The sequence below is a fragment of the Podarcis bocagei genome (genome assembly GCF_964188305.1).
Source record: "Podarcis bocagei genome assembly, chromosome: 1".
Taxonomy (NCBI): Eukaryota; Metazoa; Chordata; class Lepidosauria; order Squamata; family Lacertidae; genus Podarcis; species Podarcis bocagei.
This window is the reverse complement of record NC_138125.1, coordinates 51,887,576-51,903,265: the sequence shown is the minus strand read 5'-3', so window position 1 is coordinate 51,903,265 and position 15,690 is coordinate 51,887,576. Positions and strand designations below refer to the sequence as shown.

The 15,690-nt window shown below is 44.9% G+C and overlaps 1 protein-coding gene across 1 annotated transcript; it reads right to left on the bottom strand.

The window, feature by feature from the left end:
- Positions 1-341: 341 nt before the first annotated feature.
- On the bottom strand, positions 342-15,025 carry ACP2 (acid phosphatase 2, lysosomal). Its single transcript, XM_081165356.1, has 11 exons — positions 14,730-15,025; positions 14,032-14,127; positions 12,426-12,512; positions 8,916-9,068; positions 8,490-8,588; positions 8,310-8,399; positions 6,218-6,350; positions 6,031-6,119; positions 5,436-5,542; positions 4,681-4,856; positions 342-4,585 (listed from the first exon to the last, which is right to left on the bottom strand). Exons 1-11 carry the CDS (start codon positions 14,958-14,960, stop codon positions 4,449-4,451), a joined length of 1,398 nt encoding a protein of 465 aa, XP_081021482.1. The 5' UTR covers positions 14,961-15,025; the 3' UTR covers positions 342-4,448.
- Positions 15,026-15,690: the final 665 nt, after the last annotated feature.

Sequence of the window (15,690 nt, the reverse complement as noted above, 5' to 3'; positions counted from 1 at the left end):
CTCGCCTCATAATCTCCTCCCCTGCTTCTACTTCCATATGCTCAAGTTTGATTCCTTAAAAAGAAGCAGTTTCAAGATGTTCCAACTGCACACCAGATATAAATGCGCAGAGTAGGTGGAACCCTATAAACTCACTCCTACAAATACATCAATTTACATAAAGAAACAGTAAAATAAAGTGTAGTATATACAGACAACTTTCATAAAGGCAGGTTTTCCCTTGGGGTGAAATGTTTTCTCACTAGGATCCATGATGCAAAAAGATGTATTTTGCAATTGCACCCCCCCTTTTGGTCCAGCTCTAAAACCTCCTCAGAGGAAGAAAGAACAAGAGTCCAGTCTTGATTTTCTCCACTTGGTTTTTAATTGGGGGGGAGGGGGAGGCTAAGAAAATTATCCAAGTGAATTACAAAGACAACAATCAGAGACTCAAACAATAAATCACAGAAACCTTTTCTGCCCTCAATTTGTACCAAAGCAGACAACTTTAAATCTTGCCCCTCTTGATTTTTTACCTGGCTTGCAGGAAATACATGTAATAGTAATCAACCAATTGTGCTGGACTTCATTTGCCTCTGTGTTTGCATCCTGCCCTGCAGGAACCATGCCATGCAGTTGGGTGATCAGCAATGGGGAAAATATAGATGCTGACAGCTGCAAACAGAGTTGGCCATTTCCCCCCCTTTTTTTGCAGAATTATATTGCATGACGTGTTGCCAGATGTATGCAATATATGCAGGTTCGTAGAATCATAAAATTGTAGAGTTGGAAGGGACTCTGAGGGTCATCTAGTCCAACCCCCTGCTATGCAGGAATCTCAACCAAAGCATCGATAACAGATGACCATTCAACATCTGCTTAACAACCTCCAAGGAAGGTGCACCTTCTGAGCAAGTTTGTTCCACTGTTGAACAGCTCTTGCTGTCAGAAAGTTCTGGTTGTTTAGCTGGAATCTTCTTTCATGAAACTTGAATCCATTGGTTCTGGTCCTACACTCTGGAGCAGGAGAGAACAAGACTGTTCCATCTTCCATGTGACAGCCCTTTAGATATTTGAAGATGGCTATCATATCTCCTCTCATCCCTCGATCATCTTGGTCACCTTCCTCTGCATATGTTGCTGCTTGTCAATATCCTTCTTAAATTGTAGTGCCCAGAACTGGACACAGCACTCCAGGGGTGGTATGACTAAGGTAGAATATTATTTCCCTTGATCTGGGCACTATACTTCTGTTGATGCAGTGTAGAATAGCATTAGCTTTTTTTTGCTGCTGCATCACACTGCTGACTCATGTTAAGGTTGTGGTCCACTAAGACCCCGAGTTCACTTTCTACTGGCAAGCCAGGTGTCCCCCATTGGTTATTCCTGCCTAAGTGCAGAACTTTACCTTGGTCCCTATTGAAATTAATTTTCTTAGCTTTGACCCAGTTCTCCAATTTGTTAAGGTCATATTGAATCCTGATTCTGTCTTCTGTGGCATTAACTACCCCTCCCAGTTTGGTGTCATCTGCAAATTTGATGAGCATATGCTCAATACCTTTTTATTGTGCTATTTTTCTGGGAAAAGGTGCCAGAACTCACCATGAACGCCTCCCTTCTTCTCTTATAATGGCAATGGCGCCCACCTGAGAGGTGCTGGAATTGAATTCCGGCGAGTTCCAGTTGAAAAACAGTCCAGCCTTTATCCAAGTTTATAAAGACATTGAATAACAACGGGCTCAGGACGAACCTTGCAGCACCCCACTCGTCACTTTTATCCAGGATGATGAGGAACCATTAGTGAACACTCTTTGGGTTTGGCCAGTCAATCAGCTACAAATCAGAGACGGAGCTAGCTGCTCTGGCACCTGGAGCGGCACACATGCTGTGCACTCGGGGGGGGGGGCTAGCTGCCCGTGGGGGTGGGGCAAGCATCCCAGGGGGGCGCGATGTCAACCCCCCCAGGGATGACACCCAGGTACCCCCTTCCTCTGCAAATCCCCCTAAGCAATTAACTCATCCAGCCCACATTTTACCAGCTTCTCTGCAAGAATATAATGGACTTTGTCAACCCAGAACTCTTCGGGTCTCTTATCAACAGTGAGAAGCTGCAGTGCAGAAAGTGGCTTTGGGTGACTTTGAAAGACAAATTCATGGGGACTATGCTCTGCCTCCATTGTTGGAGGCAGTATGTCTCTGAAAGTAGTTGTTGGGAATCACAAGTGTGGAGAGTGCTGTTGCACTCAGGTCCTGCTTGTAGGCTTCCCATAGGCACCTGATTGGCCACCGTGGTAAAACTTTGGCCTTACCTAGGAGGGTGGTTCTTACATAGCGCTATTTGCAATGGAAGCATCAATAAATATGATTACTAGGAAGATGGGTAATGTAGTGAGGGACAGGAATACTCTGTCTTTATTTTAATGCATGTGCTGAAGCCTCAGAATGAGCAGCACATCTTTCTGGGGGAAAGATTAGTTCTGCCAGCTCCCCACAATCCCATGCTTAGATATGTCTGTTATTTCCAGTGGTTTTTTCCTAGGGGTACTCAGGGATACGCAGTGCCGGCACCTCCCCCCCTTCCAAATGTTAAAAGTGTGGTGCTTACTGTAAGAACTTCATGGTGAGTACTGGCACTTCTTTTCATTTTTTTAAAAAATAGCACTGGCCATTTTAAATATTTATTGCTGTTGTCCCAGTAACTAACTCTTCCCACTTAGCAGAGCTGCTTTCTCATCCAGCTCCCATATTTAAAAATCCTGGCTTCCTCTCTGCATCCAAGGGAAAACACCAAACAAGTGATGTTCTTATTAAGCACCTCTTGTTCTTTTCAAGCCTCTGATTCTTTTCTGAAGAATTCAATTGCTGCACTTGGGAAAGGTGGGGAGAAAAACCAGCATGGGCTACTTTTAAGGAGGGAAAGGACAGACTCTGTTTTCTGGATTTGGCCTCAGATTTCCTGGACTGAGCCCTGGGTGAAGACGAAGGAATGAGGCTTTCTTGCCTATGGGAGCAGGACAGAGAAATGTGCAGAGAGAACACTGGTTTCTTGTTTTGAGGAGCTATGTCTGAAAGGAGATGGGAAGCAGCAGGGAGGAAAGAAAAGCAAAGAGTGTGTTCAGTTTTTTGGAGAGGAGGACTGTGTTATTTGATTGCAAAGTATGCTGGGGAACTCATGCCTGTGTTTGCAATCATGCCTGGACTCTTATTCCTTAGTGTATGTAGAGAGCAGGTAAGCTGTAGTTTTTCAAGCATGAAGGAAACACATTCTGTATATGCTCAGAAGCACTTCTGTTCAAGACTGGGTCTGGGCTCGCTTTTTCTCTTCTTGTTTGTACCCAAGACATTTGTGTGCAGCTGTGAGTGTTCTTAATTTCTTTGTGTTTTTAGAACAGCAGAGATGCTTATTTTTGTGTTCTTTGCATGTCAGATATAACATGCATGATGAGAAAGTGCTTGAAGATGTATTAGAAAGAATAAGTATGCTGTCATATATAAAGTGTGGCGTGATAGGAGGATTTTCCACAAAAGCTGCAGATCCTTACTGTGAAATTCTCAAGCTACACTTGATACACAAAGATTCTTTCTATAGGGCAACATACTTAGCTACTTTTTCTGCCTCAGAGACTTACCTTTGTTTTTAAAACAGCAGATTTTCTTTGAATCTCTGCTGGTCCAGAATATTGTGCATGATATAGGGCATTTAAAGATTGTAGCCAGGCCTTTGCTAATAAGCACTTCTAAATTCCACTAGTTCACTTCCCACTAAACACAAGGCTGCACTGCTTTGTAAGAATACGTTGAGGCTGAAAATAGTGGGGAGACAGAGGAAGTGTACTGCGTTCCACTTACTGAATTTCTGTAGTCAGTGACAAATGGGAAGAAGGCTGCTTTTGAGAAAGTCGTTTTTTCCTCTGTTATAGAAGATTGGGTCCAGCCCCAACCTTATCCTTCTGTATGGACCCTGTGGCTAAGAGCCAAGTACATAAGACAGAGAGGCAGTGGTTTGATTCCCAGGTAATAACTCAGCTGGAGAAGGCAGTTATAGCACCAGGCCCCTTTCCCACAGTTCAGGGAGGTTCAAGTAACAACCGCCAGGTGGAAGCAAGGCTTTCTGAGGAGCAGCAGGTTTCAGTTGGGAAGGCTGCCCATTCTGCACCAGTAGCAGAGACTTCAGCATATTGGGTTCAAAAGAAGCAAGACCGGGGTCCTTGATAGAACCAGTCGCGTACTGGCAAACAGCAACCCCAAATCATGCTTGCATTTCACTCCTAGTTCATGACGGTATTATTCGCTTGGCAGCTCGACTGCACCGATAGTCACAACAGCTCCACCACAGAGTCTGGGCCTTTTGGCTTAGAAGCAGCAATCGGGACAAATGAAGAAGACCCTTAGTCACTGAAAGAAGCCCCTCTTGTCTCTAGAGTCAGCACCGTGCTCTCCTGCTGCCTCAGGAGGGGCTGGAGCAAATGTCAAGGCTGTTCCTCTCCTTCATTGGAAACGTGCCGGTAGCCAGGAGGCTGGGACTTGGAACGGAAGAGTACTGTCAGGAGCAGGATAATAAGCAGGAAGAGGATGGATCCACAGACAGCCAAAACCACAATAAGTTCTGCAGAGGGTGAAGTGGGGGGAAAAAAATGCTTATGGCACTTGAAATCACTTCAGTCCTTCTTTGGCTTATCTACTGGAACAGCCTCCACTCACCTGTGTCTTTCATGGTGCTTGCTATCTGACATTCTTGTTTCCAGTCCTGTGGAGTAACAGGCTCAGTGAGTTGCAGGAAATTCAGCAGGGGACAACGCTGTGCACAGCCAGGCAGCTGCACTGGGTAAGGCTCCTTCCCACTCTCATTCCGAAAGAACATCTCCACTGAAAAGTTACTAGGAGCAAAACAGGGAAGAGAGGAACTGAGATTCTGATTATTTGCCGTCCATCTTCATATCATGTTTTCTACTGGAATCAAGCCCTGAATCATCGTACAACCCCCTTCCACCCTAAGATGCATGAGGAATGCTAGAAATTAACAAATGCTGGGTTGTCCCTCCTTGTTTTTGAGCAAGGGGCAAAAACTAAAAATTAGACTGGATGTTAGTTACAAATAACTCATAAAAGTACAGTGGTACCTTGGGTTACAAACAGGACTGTTAACAGGAATATACTATATGTGCTTTGTCAGGTGTTCTTAAATTCAGATATGCATAAAAGTACTGTTGATATTCCTTCTTGTAATTCTATCACAGTCATATCAGACGTAAGGCTTTACTAATATATTCACTGGTAACTCCATCACTACAGGGGAGAGAAGTATAAACCCTTCTTCATCTTAAGATTGCAAGTCTTACTTTTACCTCATTTCATCTCCCATGAATATGTGGACAAAAGTTAAGGTACAGCAGGCTGATAGATTACTGCCTCTGAATACCATTTCCTTTGATTGATATGCTTCATGAAGCCCTCACCCATCATCCTCCTGATACAGCTCAAATATATGACACGAGGCATATGGTGGTTGCCTCCCGCTGTAAACATCCAGAGCCATCTGCAGTGCCACAAGGGTGGTGTCATGCTGAGAAAGAGGAAGAAAAATGTGAACATCTCCTTTGTGCATATGGAAGGGGACTTAAAACCACATTTCAGAAGAAGGCAGATTGGCAGAGATTCCCAAGGGGCTGGTAGGAAGACTGAGAAAGGGGCTCCAGGGCCGTGGAAAAAAGGCTGGCACCTATTTCAACACCCTGTTTGGTTGTAAGTTGCTTTGGGTTGCCCTGGACAAGATAAAGCGACTAACACATTTAGTAAGTAAATAAATAAACTAAGCGGAACATTGGGAACTGTGCTACAAGGAGAGGCTAAGTGACAAAGTTCTCTGTTGCTTGTGAGAGCATCTGGGGGTTTTTTGTAGCATCCGTAGTTGCTGCAAAGAGACGGAAGTACTAATTTGCTTATTCCTTTCACAGAGCAGGAGAAACTGCTGGAAACTGCAGCTGTTTTTTTGTTTAGTTCACAAGATGGTAATAATGAGAAGGCAAGCACAGCTCCCAGAAACAAACTTACTGCTGAGTACATTAGCATTTTGAAGTGGCGAGGTGTGGAGGCATTTGCAGCAAGAGTAAGGTTTTTCCTTATTTGAGACAGAAGGACCCCTGCAGAAACAGAACAAACTATCAGAACCTAGTTCTTGACCAGTGAATGAATGCTCCTCCACTCCTTCCCAACCTGCCTTCCATGTTCTTTCACTTACCACCCTGCAAACGAGCTTTTTCCACCCGTTTGTGGATCCCAAAGAGGAATTCGAAGCTGAAATCTTTCAGCTGCTTCAGCTGAGTCATCACACTGAGAGTTACCCAATCGGGAAGATGTTTTTTGTGTGTTTTCTGGAAAGATGTTGCAAGAGAGAGAGAGGCCACTCAGAGACACAAACTAGGCAAACAAGAATGAAAGCCCCCCCCCCCCGAGTTATGGCAGCTGGTCCGGAATGAGCTTGCCCTATGGTCTAAGGCAAATTTTTGCCCTCTGAACTTAAATGCCTCAACCCAGGACCACAGATGCATTTGTAAAGCAATGCTGTTTGGATCAAAACTCAACAGTCATTATGATCAGAATTCATGAAGACAAAATACTTTGCTTTCAAATCTTTGGTGTGCATAAGGGTTGGGATGCAGAGGAAGGAACTGTGCTTTCCTAACAGCCTCCGGTAGCCTTCATTTTGTAAACTCCCAAGCTTTCCTTCACAATAAGCAGATTAATCTACTTATCCAAGTGACACAATATTCATTATTGCATGGAGTTTCAGGTCTAACATGTCTGACTGTGATGCTCACACTTTTAAGTAAAAACTGATTATGCAAATTTTAACGTTGCACTAACACCTGCTTCTCAACTTGACAAGGGAAGGTTCTTCGCACATCTGTGGCTGACTCTAAAGTAGACAGGATAAGCCTCTCCCACAGAAAAGAATTTCTGTGAGCAGAAATTGTGTTGGAAGGAAGTTTCAAATCTGCTCTGTTCTCTTGCGATCATCTTACTTCTCAGTGCAGTTTTCCTATTAGAGTACAATTAAGTAAAGGTAAAGTACTCCTGGACGCTTAAGTCCAGTCAAAGGTGACTATGGGATGTGGCGCTCATCTCGCTTTCAGGCTGAGGGAGCCAGCGTTTGTCCACAGACAGTTTTCCGGGTCATGTGGCCAGCATGACCAAACCACTTCTGGCGCGACGGGACACCGTGACAGAAGCCAGAGCACACGGAAATGCCATTTAGCTTCCCACCACAGAGGTACCTATTTATCTACTTGCACTGGTATGCTTTTGAACTGCTGGGTTGGCAGGAGCTGGGACAGAGCAACACAAGCTCACCCCATTGTGCAGATTCAAACCGCCAACCTTCTGATCGGCAAGCCCAAGAGGCTCAGTGGTTTAGACCACAGTGCCACCTGCATCCCTAGAACACAATTAGGGCCATGTGGAAGGGCCTGCCAGAAATGGAGCCCCTAGTGTAGTGGGTACCTCCCTTGGTGCCCACTAAGGCCTTTTGCCCCCTCCCAGTTTTTAAAATCGGGGGGGGGGTGTTGGGGGGAGGCTGTTTCTTAATTTGTTTGGGTGGTCACATGTCAGTGGTGGGTGAGGACAAAGGCAAAAAGTGGGTGGAACAACAGATGTGACTCTTCCTTTTGTGCAGCTGGCTATGTTACAGCCACACAGGGACCAGAGCTTTCTTTCTACACACACACACACACACACACACACACACACACACACAGCTAGCTCTGCATCCTCCAAGCAAGCAAAAGCACTCAAGGAAGGTGCAGAGCAGGGGTAGCAAGAGGTGTAGCCTGATGAGAGAGAATGTGGCCTAGAGAAGGGTGGTCCAACTTTTCTTACCAAGTGGGCCACAAGAGTAATTTAGCATGGAACCTGTGGGCCACACACAGCTTTGTCGCACCCGTGGGGGGGGGGAAGCGAGGCCAAATTTTACACCCCCCCCCACAGTCCGCATACTGCTGGCTAACCAAGGCACCAGACTTTGGAAAGGAGGCACAAGGCTCTGGCAAGGTCCCAGAGCCCTCCCAACTTCTCCCCAAATCTAGGAAAGTACTAACTAGGCTTTGGGAAGGAGACAGGAAGACTCCAGGACCCTGTCAGAGCCCTCACACCACCTCATCTGGCAGTGCAAGGGCTGCTGGGTGGGGTGTCTCATGTTGCCACGGGCTGCCGAAAAGGCCTTGAGGGCCGCATTTGGCCCCTGAGCCTGGGTTCTAGTGCCAAGAGCACAGACAGCTTCTGATACTAAATGGGTTGTAGGGCAAATGACTAATGACTACAGATGGACAGCTCACCTCACAGAAGAGTGTGTCATATACACTCCAGACCGACTCGAGGGAGACATCCTGAATTCCAGTCTTGTTTGCCACCATCTCCAGAAATCCCTGCAGGAGCAAAAGACAGTCAGCTCTTCCACCTCTCCATGCCACCACCATTGTATAAAGAGAAAGAGAAGTACATCAAACTTGACATACCATGTACTGGATGGTCTTATTCACATACTCTGCTGTCTGCCGGGTCTCATTTTGCAGCTGTTCGTAACGGGGACAGGGAGATAATGGAAACTTCAGGAGCTGGACAGAGGCAAAATAGAGATGTTCACTAAGAGGATCATTTGACCGTGAATCCATCTTTACAAGCAATGCTAACTGTTGTGTCTGCTTATTAATGGGCTAATTGCTGAAAGCAAAGTGATGCTTCTAAGAGAGGCTGCCTGCCTCCAGACAGGTGAAATGGGGCCTGAGAAATGCAACTTGCTCCAAAACGGGAATCGCTAAGGAGTCAGAAGTGGAATGGTAGCATTCAGGGTAGATGAAAACAATTGGAGAGAGAGAGAGAGAGAGAGGTTTTTTATGCAAGAAGGTCCAGTCTACTGGTACTTAGGTCTGAAAGTGACTTACATGCTCTGCTGAGTCAGGTACTGTGTGGACAGGAATAGGCTGCCAAGAAATATTGGGGTTGAACACTTGCCACCCTTCTGGAGGGTACAGTCCTGCCAGATTGGCCTCAGCGCTCATCAGGGTCCGATCAAAATCTGTGCTGCGTATGTAGATCTGCCAGAGTATAGAATCAAATACAGAAGGTCATTTATGTTCCTGATTCTGCTGCAGTGCTGATCTGATTTAGACATGCTATTAACAAGAGACATAGTGAGGAAGCTGGAAATAAACAGGTCCCAACAGAGTCTGATCAAAGAACCATTTGATACACGTTGCTATTCTGAGTATCTGAGCTGCTATACAAAGCAAGGAAATAGGATGGGAGCTTGGGAGGGAAAGTAAAGTAGAGGCAGCAGATGAGCTAGAAAATCAAGCATAGCTGTGGTTAGGGAAGCTACAGAAATGGCAATGGAACTTCACAAATCCAAAACACAGATGTTCTAGCCTTGAGTTATGTGTGTGTCACTTTCCAAGGCTAAAGACCACCCACGCTGAATGCTGAGTTGAGTGCTGTTGCCTTGAAAATGCAAAGTGTTGTTCTAGGTTAGCTACAAGGACAGATCATATAGTGGTCCCCAATTATCTAAAGGACATATGGAATGGAGGGGAATTAGCACAGACCGAAGAAGCCTGCATATGTTGTCTGTGGAAATCAGATAGGTTGTCTGCAACCCCTATCTTAGAGCCCTACAGATGTGCCTCTATGTATCATTCTCCACAAGGAATTTAATGCTTCAATGTCCCTGGTGGGCAAGTCACTAACAGGAGTGTGTCTATGACAGCACAAAACCTGCAGGGCAAAATAAATCAGCTCCCTCCAAACAGGATATTCCACTTGAATCTTCACTTATGCAAATAAACAAATTGAGTTCTAAGAAGGGAGTGTATGTCATAGCCTAGGACTTAAGAACACATAATGTAATCAAACAGAGTGGAAATAAGCACCCTTTGAGATAATTCCCAATCCCTTAATTTATCCCTGTTTCTTTAACTAGTCTTTGTTTTCAACAGGCACCTGATGTTGTTATTCCCTGAAGCATTTCAGAATGTGAACCTTTACTCCACATATTTTGGTCTGCTCTCAAATGAGTTCCGTGGGCTTGGCGCAGTCTTTTAAAAAGACAACTGTCGGCACACAGTATATTAGGTTTCTTTCATTAGTCTTCCAAAAAGATAGCAAGCTGAGCTACCTGCAGATAAGCAACAGATAGTGGAAGCTGAGAGGTGCCTGGGTTAGATTTAGTCTCCAGCTCTGAGAGGAATGGGCTGAATCAGACCAGGTGCGACACAGGCTTTCCCGGGAAGTTCAGAAGCAACTAGAAAAGTGCTGCTTGTTCATATATCCACTCTACAAGGCATATGAAATGGGGTGCAGGTTCATTCATTCATTTATTTACATTTGTTGGTTGCTTTATCTTGCCCAAGGCAACCCAAAGCGACTTACAGCCAAATTTAAAACAATGTACAATTTTCAGGCTTCAACAGCTGTTCAATCCTACTCCCATGTGCAAGAGCCAGGACTCTTGCCTTCAAGCCCCATAGAAGTCACTTGACCATGCTGTTTCACCAAGAAACAATAGATGCCTGGAGAGCAAATTGCTCCAGAGCAAGCCCAAGCTACATGTCACAAGAGAAAACCCTCTCCAACTTTCCCTCTGACACCTTCTTCAGTTGCCGCTCCTGCTGTATTTCCAGGTGCAGCCACTAAGTCAGCAATGACTCTAATACAGGCAAGAGGACAAAGATGTGGGGCTTGAAAAGATCCTCTCTGCAATATGTGCAAGTTACATGCAGCATACCCAGATTGGCAGGGCATCACCTTAGAAGGCATGAGCAGCGAAGGCAACAGAAGCAGGGCTCCTGCTTTGAATTCATCCTGGGCTGGGCCAGCAGGCAGATAATATGGGTGATGATCTGTGGCCAGGCTGAGTTGAGATGGCTTTCAGTTCTCTGTCTCGTTGCCACTTCACACATTGCAGCCAAAGAGCAATTACCCCACTTGCAACAAGAATTGATTGTGTTTTGGACACACCTAAAGAGCATTAGTGGAGCTCTTTAGGTGTGCTAAGCAGATTTCTGGAAGCCTCAGCCAATCACAGTTTCTAGAACTGTGTTTCAAGGTATGCAAATCTCCTGGAGGTGTTACACAAAAGAGAGACCACAGCTGACCATGGTGGAACTGCAGGGCCCATTGCATGAAGCAGCACTTAGCTTGGAAACTGACACAGGAAGAAATCCCCAAAGCAGCACTGCTGTTGCCTACCTAGGTTGAGCTCTAACAGGATGGGCACAAAGGCTAATAATAATGTTCCTGAAGAGCTTTCATCATCATCTAAATTGTAGCTTTCGCTGGAAAATTTGAGGGCCTACAAGAAGCTGTTTCATAGGAAGAACACTTTTGTCTAATGTATGCTGCTGCTGTAGAAGAGTCATGCTATGCTATAACACCACACCAGCGGTGCCACAGTTAGGACTGCCAGACTAGGACCTGAGAGACCAGGATTTAAATCCCCACTCGGCCAGGCAGCTCCCTGGGTGATCTGGGGTGAGTCGCTGTCCCTAAGCCTAGCCTACCTCACAGGGCTGTTGTGCAGATAAAACGGGGACGGAGAACTGTGTATGCCACCTGGAGCTCCTTGGAGGAAAAGGTGGGATATAAATGTAGAAATAAACAAATAAAAACAATGTTCCTAACAGGAATAAAATAGGCCTATTGCTTCATTTCACATTGTCCTTTATGCACATTTAAAACTGTTTACTGAGTGGCACTGAGACAAAGTTAAATAAAAACACCCAGAAGGTGGTTAACAATCCAGTTGGGCAGGTTTTTGTGCATGTGGCAAGGCAAGCCAGACGTCATAAATTCCTGCTTGACAGCTGAAGTGCATCACAGGGTTTGGGAGATGTTCTTACTGTTGTATTTACCTGAATTTGGTTCATGGGCCATGCCTTCCATTATCTGCTTTCATCACTGAGAAAAAAGGCAGTGGAAAACTACAGGCCAACTCACCAGAGAACTCCTGACAGTTCTCAATAGATTTTTCAACAAACACGCTCAAACAGGTCCATCCACTGGCATGAGAGCAGGAGAAAATCATCTGATATATACTCTTACCAAGTACCCCAGTCTCTTATTGTGTCTCGTGCAATTCCCTTTGTCTTGAGTGGCCTGTTTGACCAAACAAAGTTCAGTCCATCTCAGATGCCATCTTCTTATTCCTTTTACTTTCCTTTACATTACTGCCCTGGTCATCAATTGTTTATTGTTCCTTTATTATTTTAACCCAATCAGGGATTTGACAAACTGTTTACACGGAAGATGCCATTTGAAAGAACTGCCTTTCATGTTGTTCCATTATTTTCCTCAGCCACTTACTTAGAAAGAGAGAGGAAAGAGGTTTTAATACAGGGAGCGCAAAGAGGACACTGCATGGTCATGATACCTCAAGCAATTTGCGACAATGCACTAACCTCTTGTCTATTGTATGAGGAATTGAGGAATCCATCATAACGCTTTCGAAGCGCTCGACCAAGGTCCCACTGCTGCTGCATTCCTTCCTACGCGTATCAACAGCAACAAATTAACAGCAAAGCAAGTTTTTGTGCTTGCTTGCACAACCACACCAACGAAAATGAGAACAAATAGAGTTACAGCTTGGTCACTGCTGACACAGGAAATGTTAACCAAAATCTGTTCTGAAATGAATGACACAGCCCTCCGCTCCCCCCGCAACATGTTTTGCAGGTTGTTAAGCTATACATAATTTGCTTTTATAAAAACAACAGGGGAAACTGTTGTCTTTTAAATAAAGACAACAGTTATGAAGTTATGAAACAGGTATGAAGTTTACGGCATGTAATGCCTTAAAAGAGAATTTAATGAAAATTATTTACAGGTGGTACATAACACCAGTCAAGCTTGCAAAAAATTACCATCTGCCCGATAATAAATGCTGGAAATGTAATGAGACTGAAGGTACATTCTTTCACCTTTGGTGGACATGCCCAAGGATTAAGACATTCTGGGAGATGATTTATAACGAAATGAAAAAGGTATTTAAATATACCTTCCCGAAGAAACCAGAGGCCTTTCTCCTGGGCATGGTCGGCCAATTGGTGTCAAAGAAGGATAGAACTTTCTTTATGTATGCTACAACAGCAGCAAGAATACTTATCGCAAAGCATTGGAAGACACAAGATCTACCCACTCGGGAAGAATGGCAGATGAAGCTGATGGACTGCATGGAATTGGCGGAAATGACTGGTAGAATCCGAGACCAGGGAGAAGAGTCGGTGGAAGAAGATTGGAAAAAAATCAAAGTATATTTACAGAAATATTGCAAAATTAATGAATGTTAGAAGGATGTTGGAATGAAGCTATATGGCTTTAGCAGAAATGATATAAAGATTTAAGTAAAAATAGATTGTTAATGGGCCAAGTGGAAAATTTAAGGTTAGATTGTGTTAAGATAAATTATAGAACAAAAATTGAGAAAGATGGAAAGGATTTGCTGAAATAGCTAATTGAACTAGAATACAAAAAAGGGAGGTGTGAGGAGGTCGATGAAACAAGTAAATGAAAGGTAATGATACGGAAATATTGGATGTGTTTTTAAATGTTTTTGTTTTTTATGTTGTTTAGTTGTATTGTTTTTTGTTATTTTTATTTTTGATGTATTGTAAGGCATTGTTTTGTTCTGTTTAATTTTTTATTGTTTCTTTCTTTTTTCTGTAATTATTAAATCTCTAATAAATATTATTTTTTTAAAAAAAAATAAAGTTATTGCTTCATCTGATTTTAAAAGGGACTGTCATTTCCCTGGGGTAGGAAAGAGAAAAGGAAAGCGGAACTAAAAATAGCTCCCAAGAGGAAAAGCAGCAGCAGCAGCAGTGGCAAAAGAGGAAACCTCAGACTGGAGCTGCATGGCGAATTACCCCACCACCACCACAAATAACAACATGCCATGTTTTGACACAATTTCATCTTCAAAGAAAATAGTTCTGCATTCTCCTGTTGGGAAATGTGTTTCCTTGGGGTTCAAAGTTTCCCACAGGTCGCTTTTTCTGAGATACCTACCTGAGAAAGTTGCCCAAATCCTTGAGGCCAGGAGCTTTCCTGATAGGGATCTCTGGGGTATGCCTTCACAGGAGAGCGGTCTCCATGGCGGTATAACTGAAAACCAAAATAGTTCACCGTTAGCCAGCAGCTGCTGGCGTCCTCTACCTCTCCTGTTTGCCCAATTCCCATGCATTGTGCCTCGGGCCAGAGATAACTAGGACTCTTGCTCCACCCCAACCCTGAAGCGAGGCGAGGTTGCTGTCAAGCCCTGCAGCCGGCTCTCAAGATAACCGAAGGCGCTGGGAGATACGCAGCAAGGAAAGAACGTGGCGCGCGGGGGGGGGGGGGGACGGGACACCAAGCACCCTGATCTTCTTGGGTCCTCCCTGGCTCCTGCTATACCAACACTTAGGGCGAGGATGATGATGATGATTAAACCCAAACCCTTGCAATTTTCGATTATTTTCTTAACGGAGAAATCGCGATCTCGGCTTCGATTGCAAAGCGCAACCTGCAGCGAAGAAAAGCCACTTGTTTTCAACACGAATTTCATGGGTGTGTTGTTGTTTTAAAAAGGGCCGATCGAGATTTTCCTCCCTTTCCTTGCTGGCCATTTGGGGCTTCGGAAGCCTTGTGTCACGTGGCAACCCCCCCAAAAAAGATCGCCCCCCTTAATCCCTTTCTTTCTTTTCTTGCCTCCCTTTCCTGCTGCTCACCAAGGTAACAAAGCGGAGGCTCCGAGCCTGGGCGACCGGCAGGACGAGCTCAAGGGCGAGACTCGGCAGCAGCAGCAGCAGCAGCAGCAGCAGCGGGAAAGAGGCGCTTCGCCAGCTCCGCCGCTTCCTTCCACCCTCCATGGCTTTGCTCCCTATCCGCGCCGAGGCTCCCTCGCTCGGCATCCGTACCTTGGAAAGAGGGAGTGAGCATGCTCCACCTCCCCCGAGCATGCTCAGTATCAGCTACCGAAGCTGCTGGTGCCCATCTCGCCTATTGGCTCTTGAGAAATTCCCTTGAACTTTGTGACCTCTTGACTAAGCGGGGGGGGGGGGTTCCTCCCCACCCTTCCCCGAGGGAGATTTTGTTTAGAAATGGGACAATCGCGAAATGGCTGGGTGTTTTACTGTTATTTTTGAAGAACCACTAGAGGGAGTGGAAGTCCCTGGAGAGGTCGCGGAAACTGTTTTCCTGCAACGATTACAAAGGGTATGCAAAATAACAGCAACAATAATAACAATAAAGTACTGTATACAGTATACAGCAGATCGGGAAAGGTGCCGCCGAATGCACGAAGATGCCGGCATGGTAAGCAGCAGAGGCAAGGAAGTTATTAAAAGCAAGACAATAAAAGTCTTGCCCCAACGGGAACAGATGTTGACACAAACCCATGCACACGCCCACACAAACGCGAAACGAGGCAATCGGGGATGTTTAAAAACAGAATTCGAGGAGCATGTTGCTTATAACAGTGAGATCAATTAATTAAAAAAACCACACACATTTAATACACCAGAAGCAGAAGGGAGGCAGTGGGACAATACGAGAAGGGAAATTTAAAGGTGTGCTTAAAAAGGTTAAGGAGATTGCAGAAAAGCTGGATGGATTATTTGTGATTGTCTGCACTGCAGAAGGTATTCAGGGAGTATGCAGGGAGTATTCAGAATTGATGCAACAGTGGTG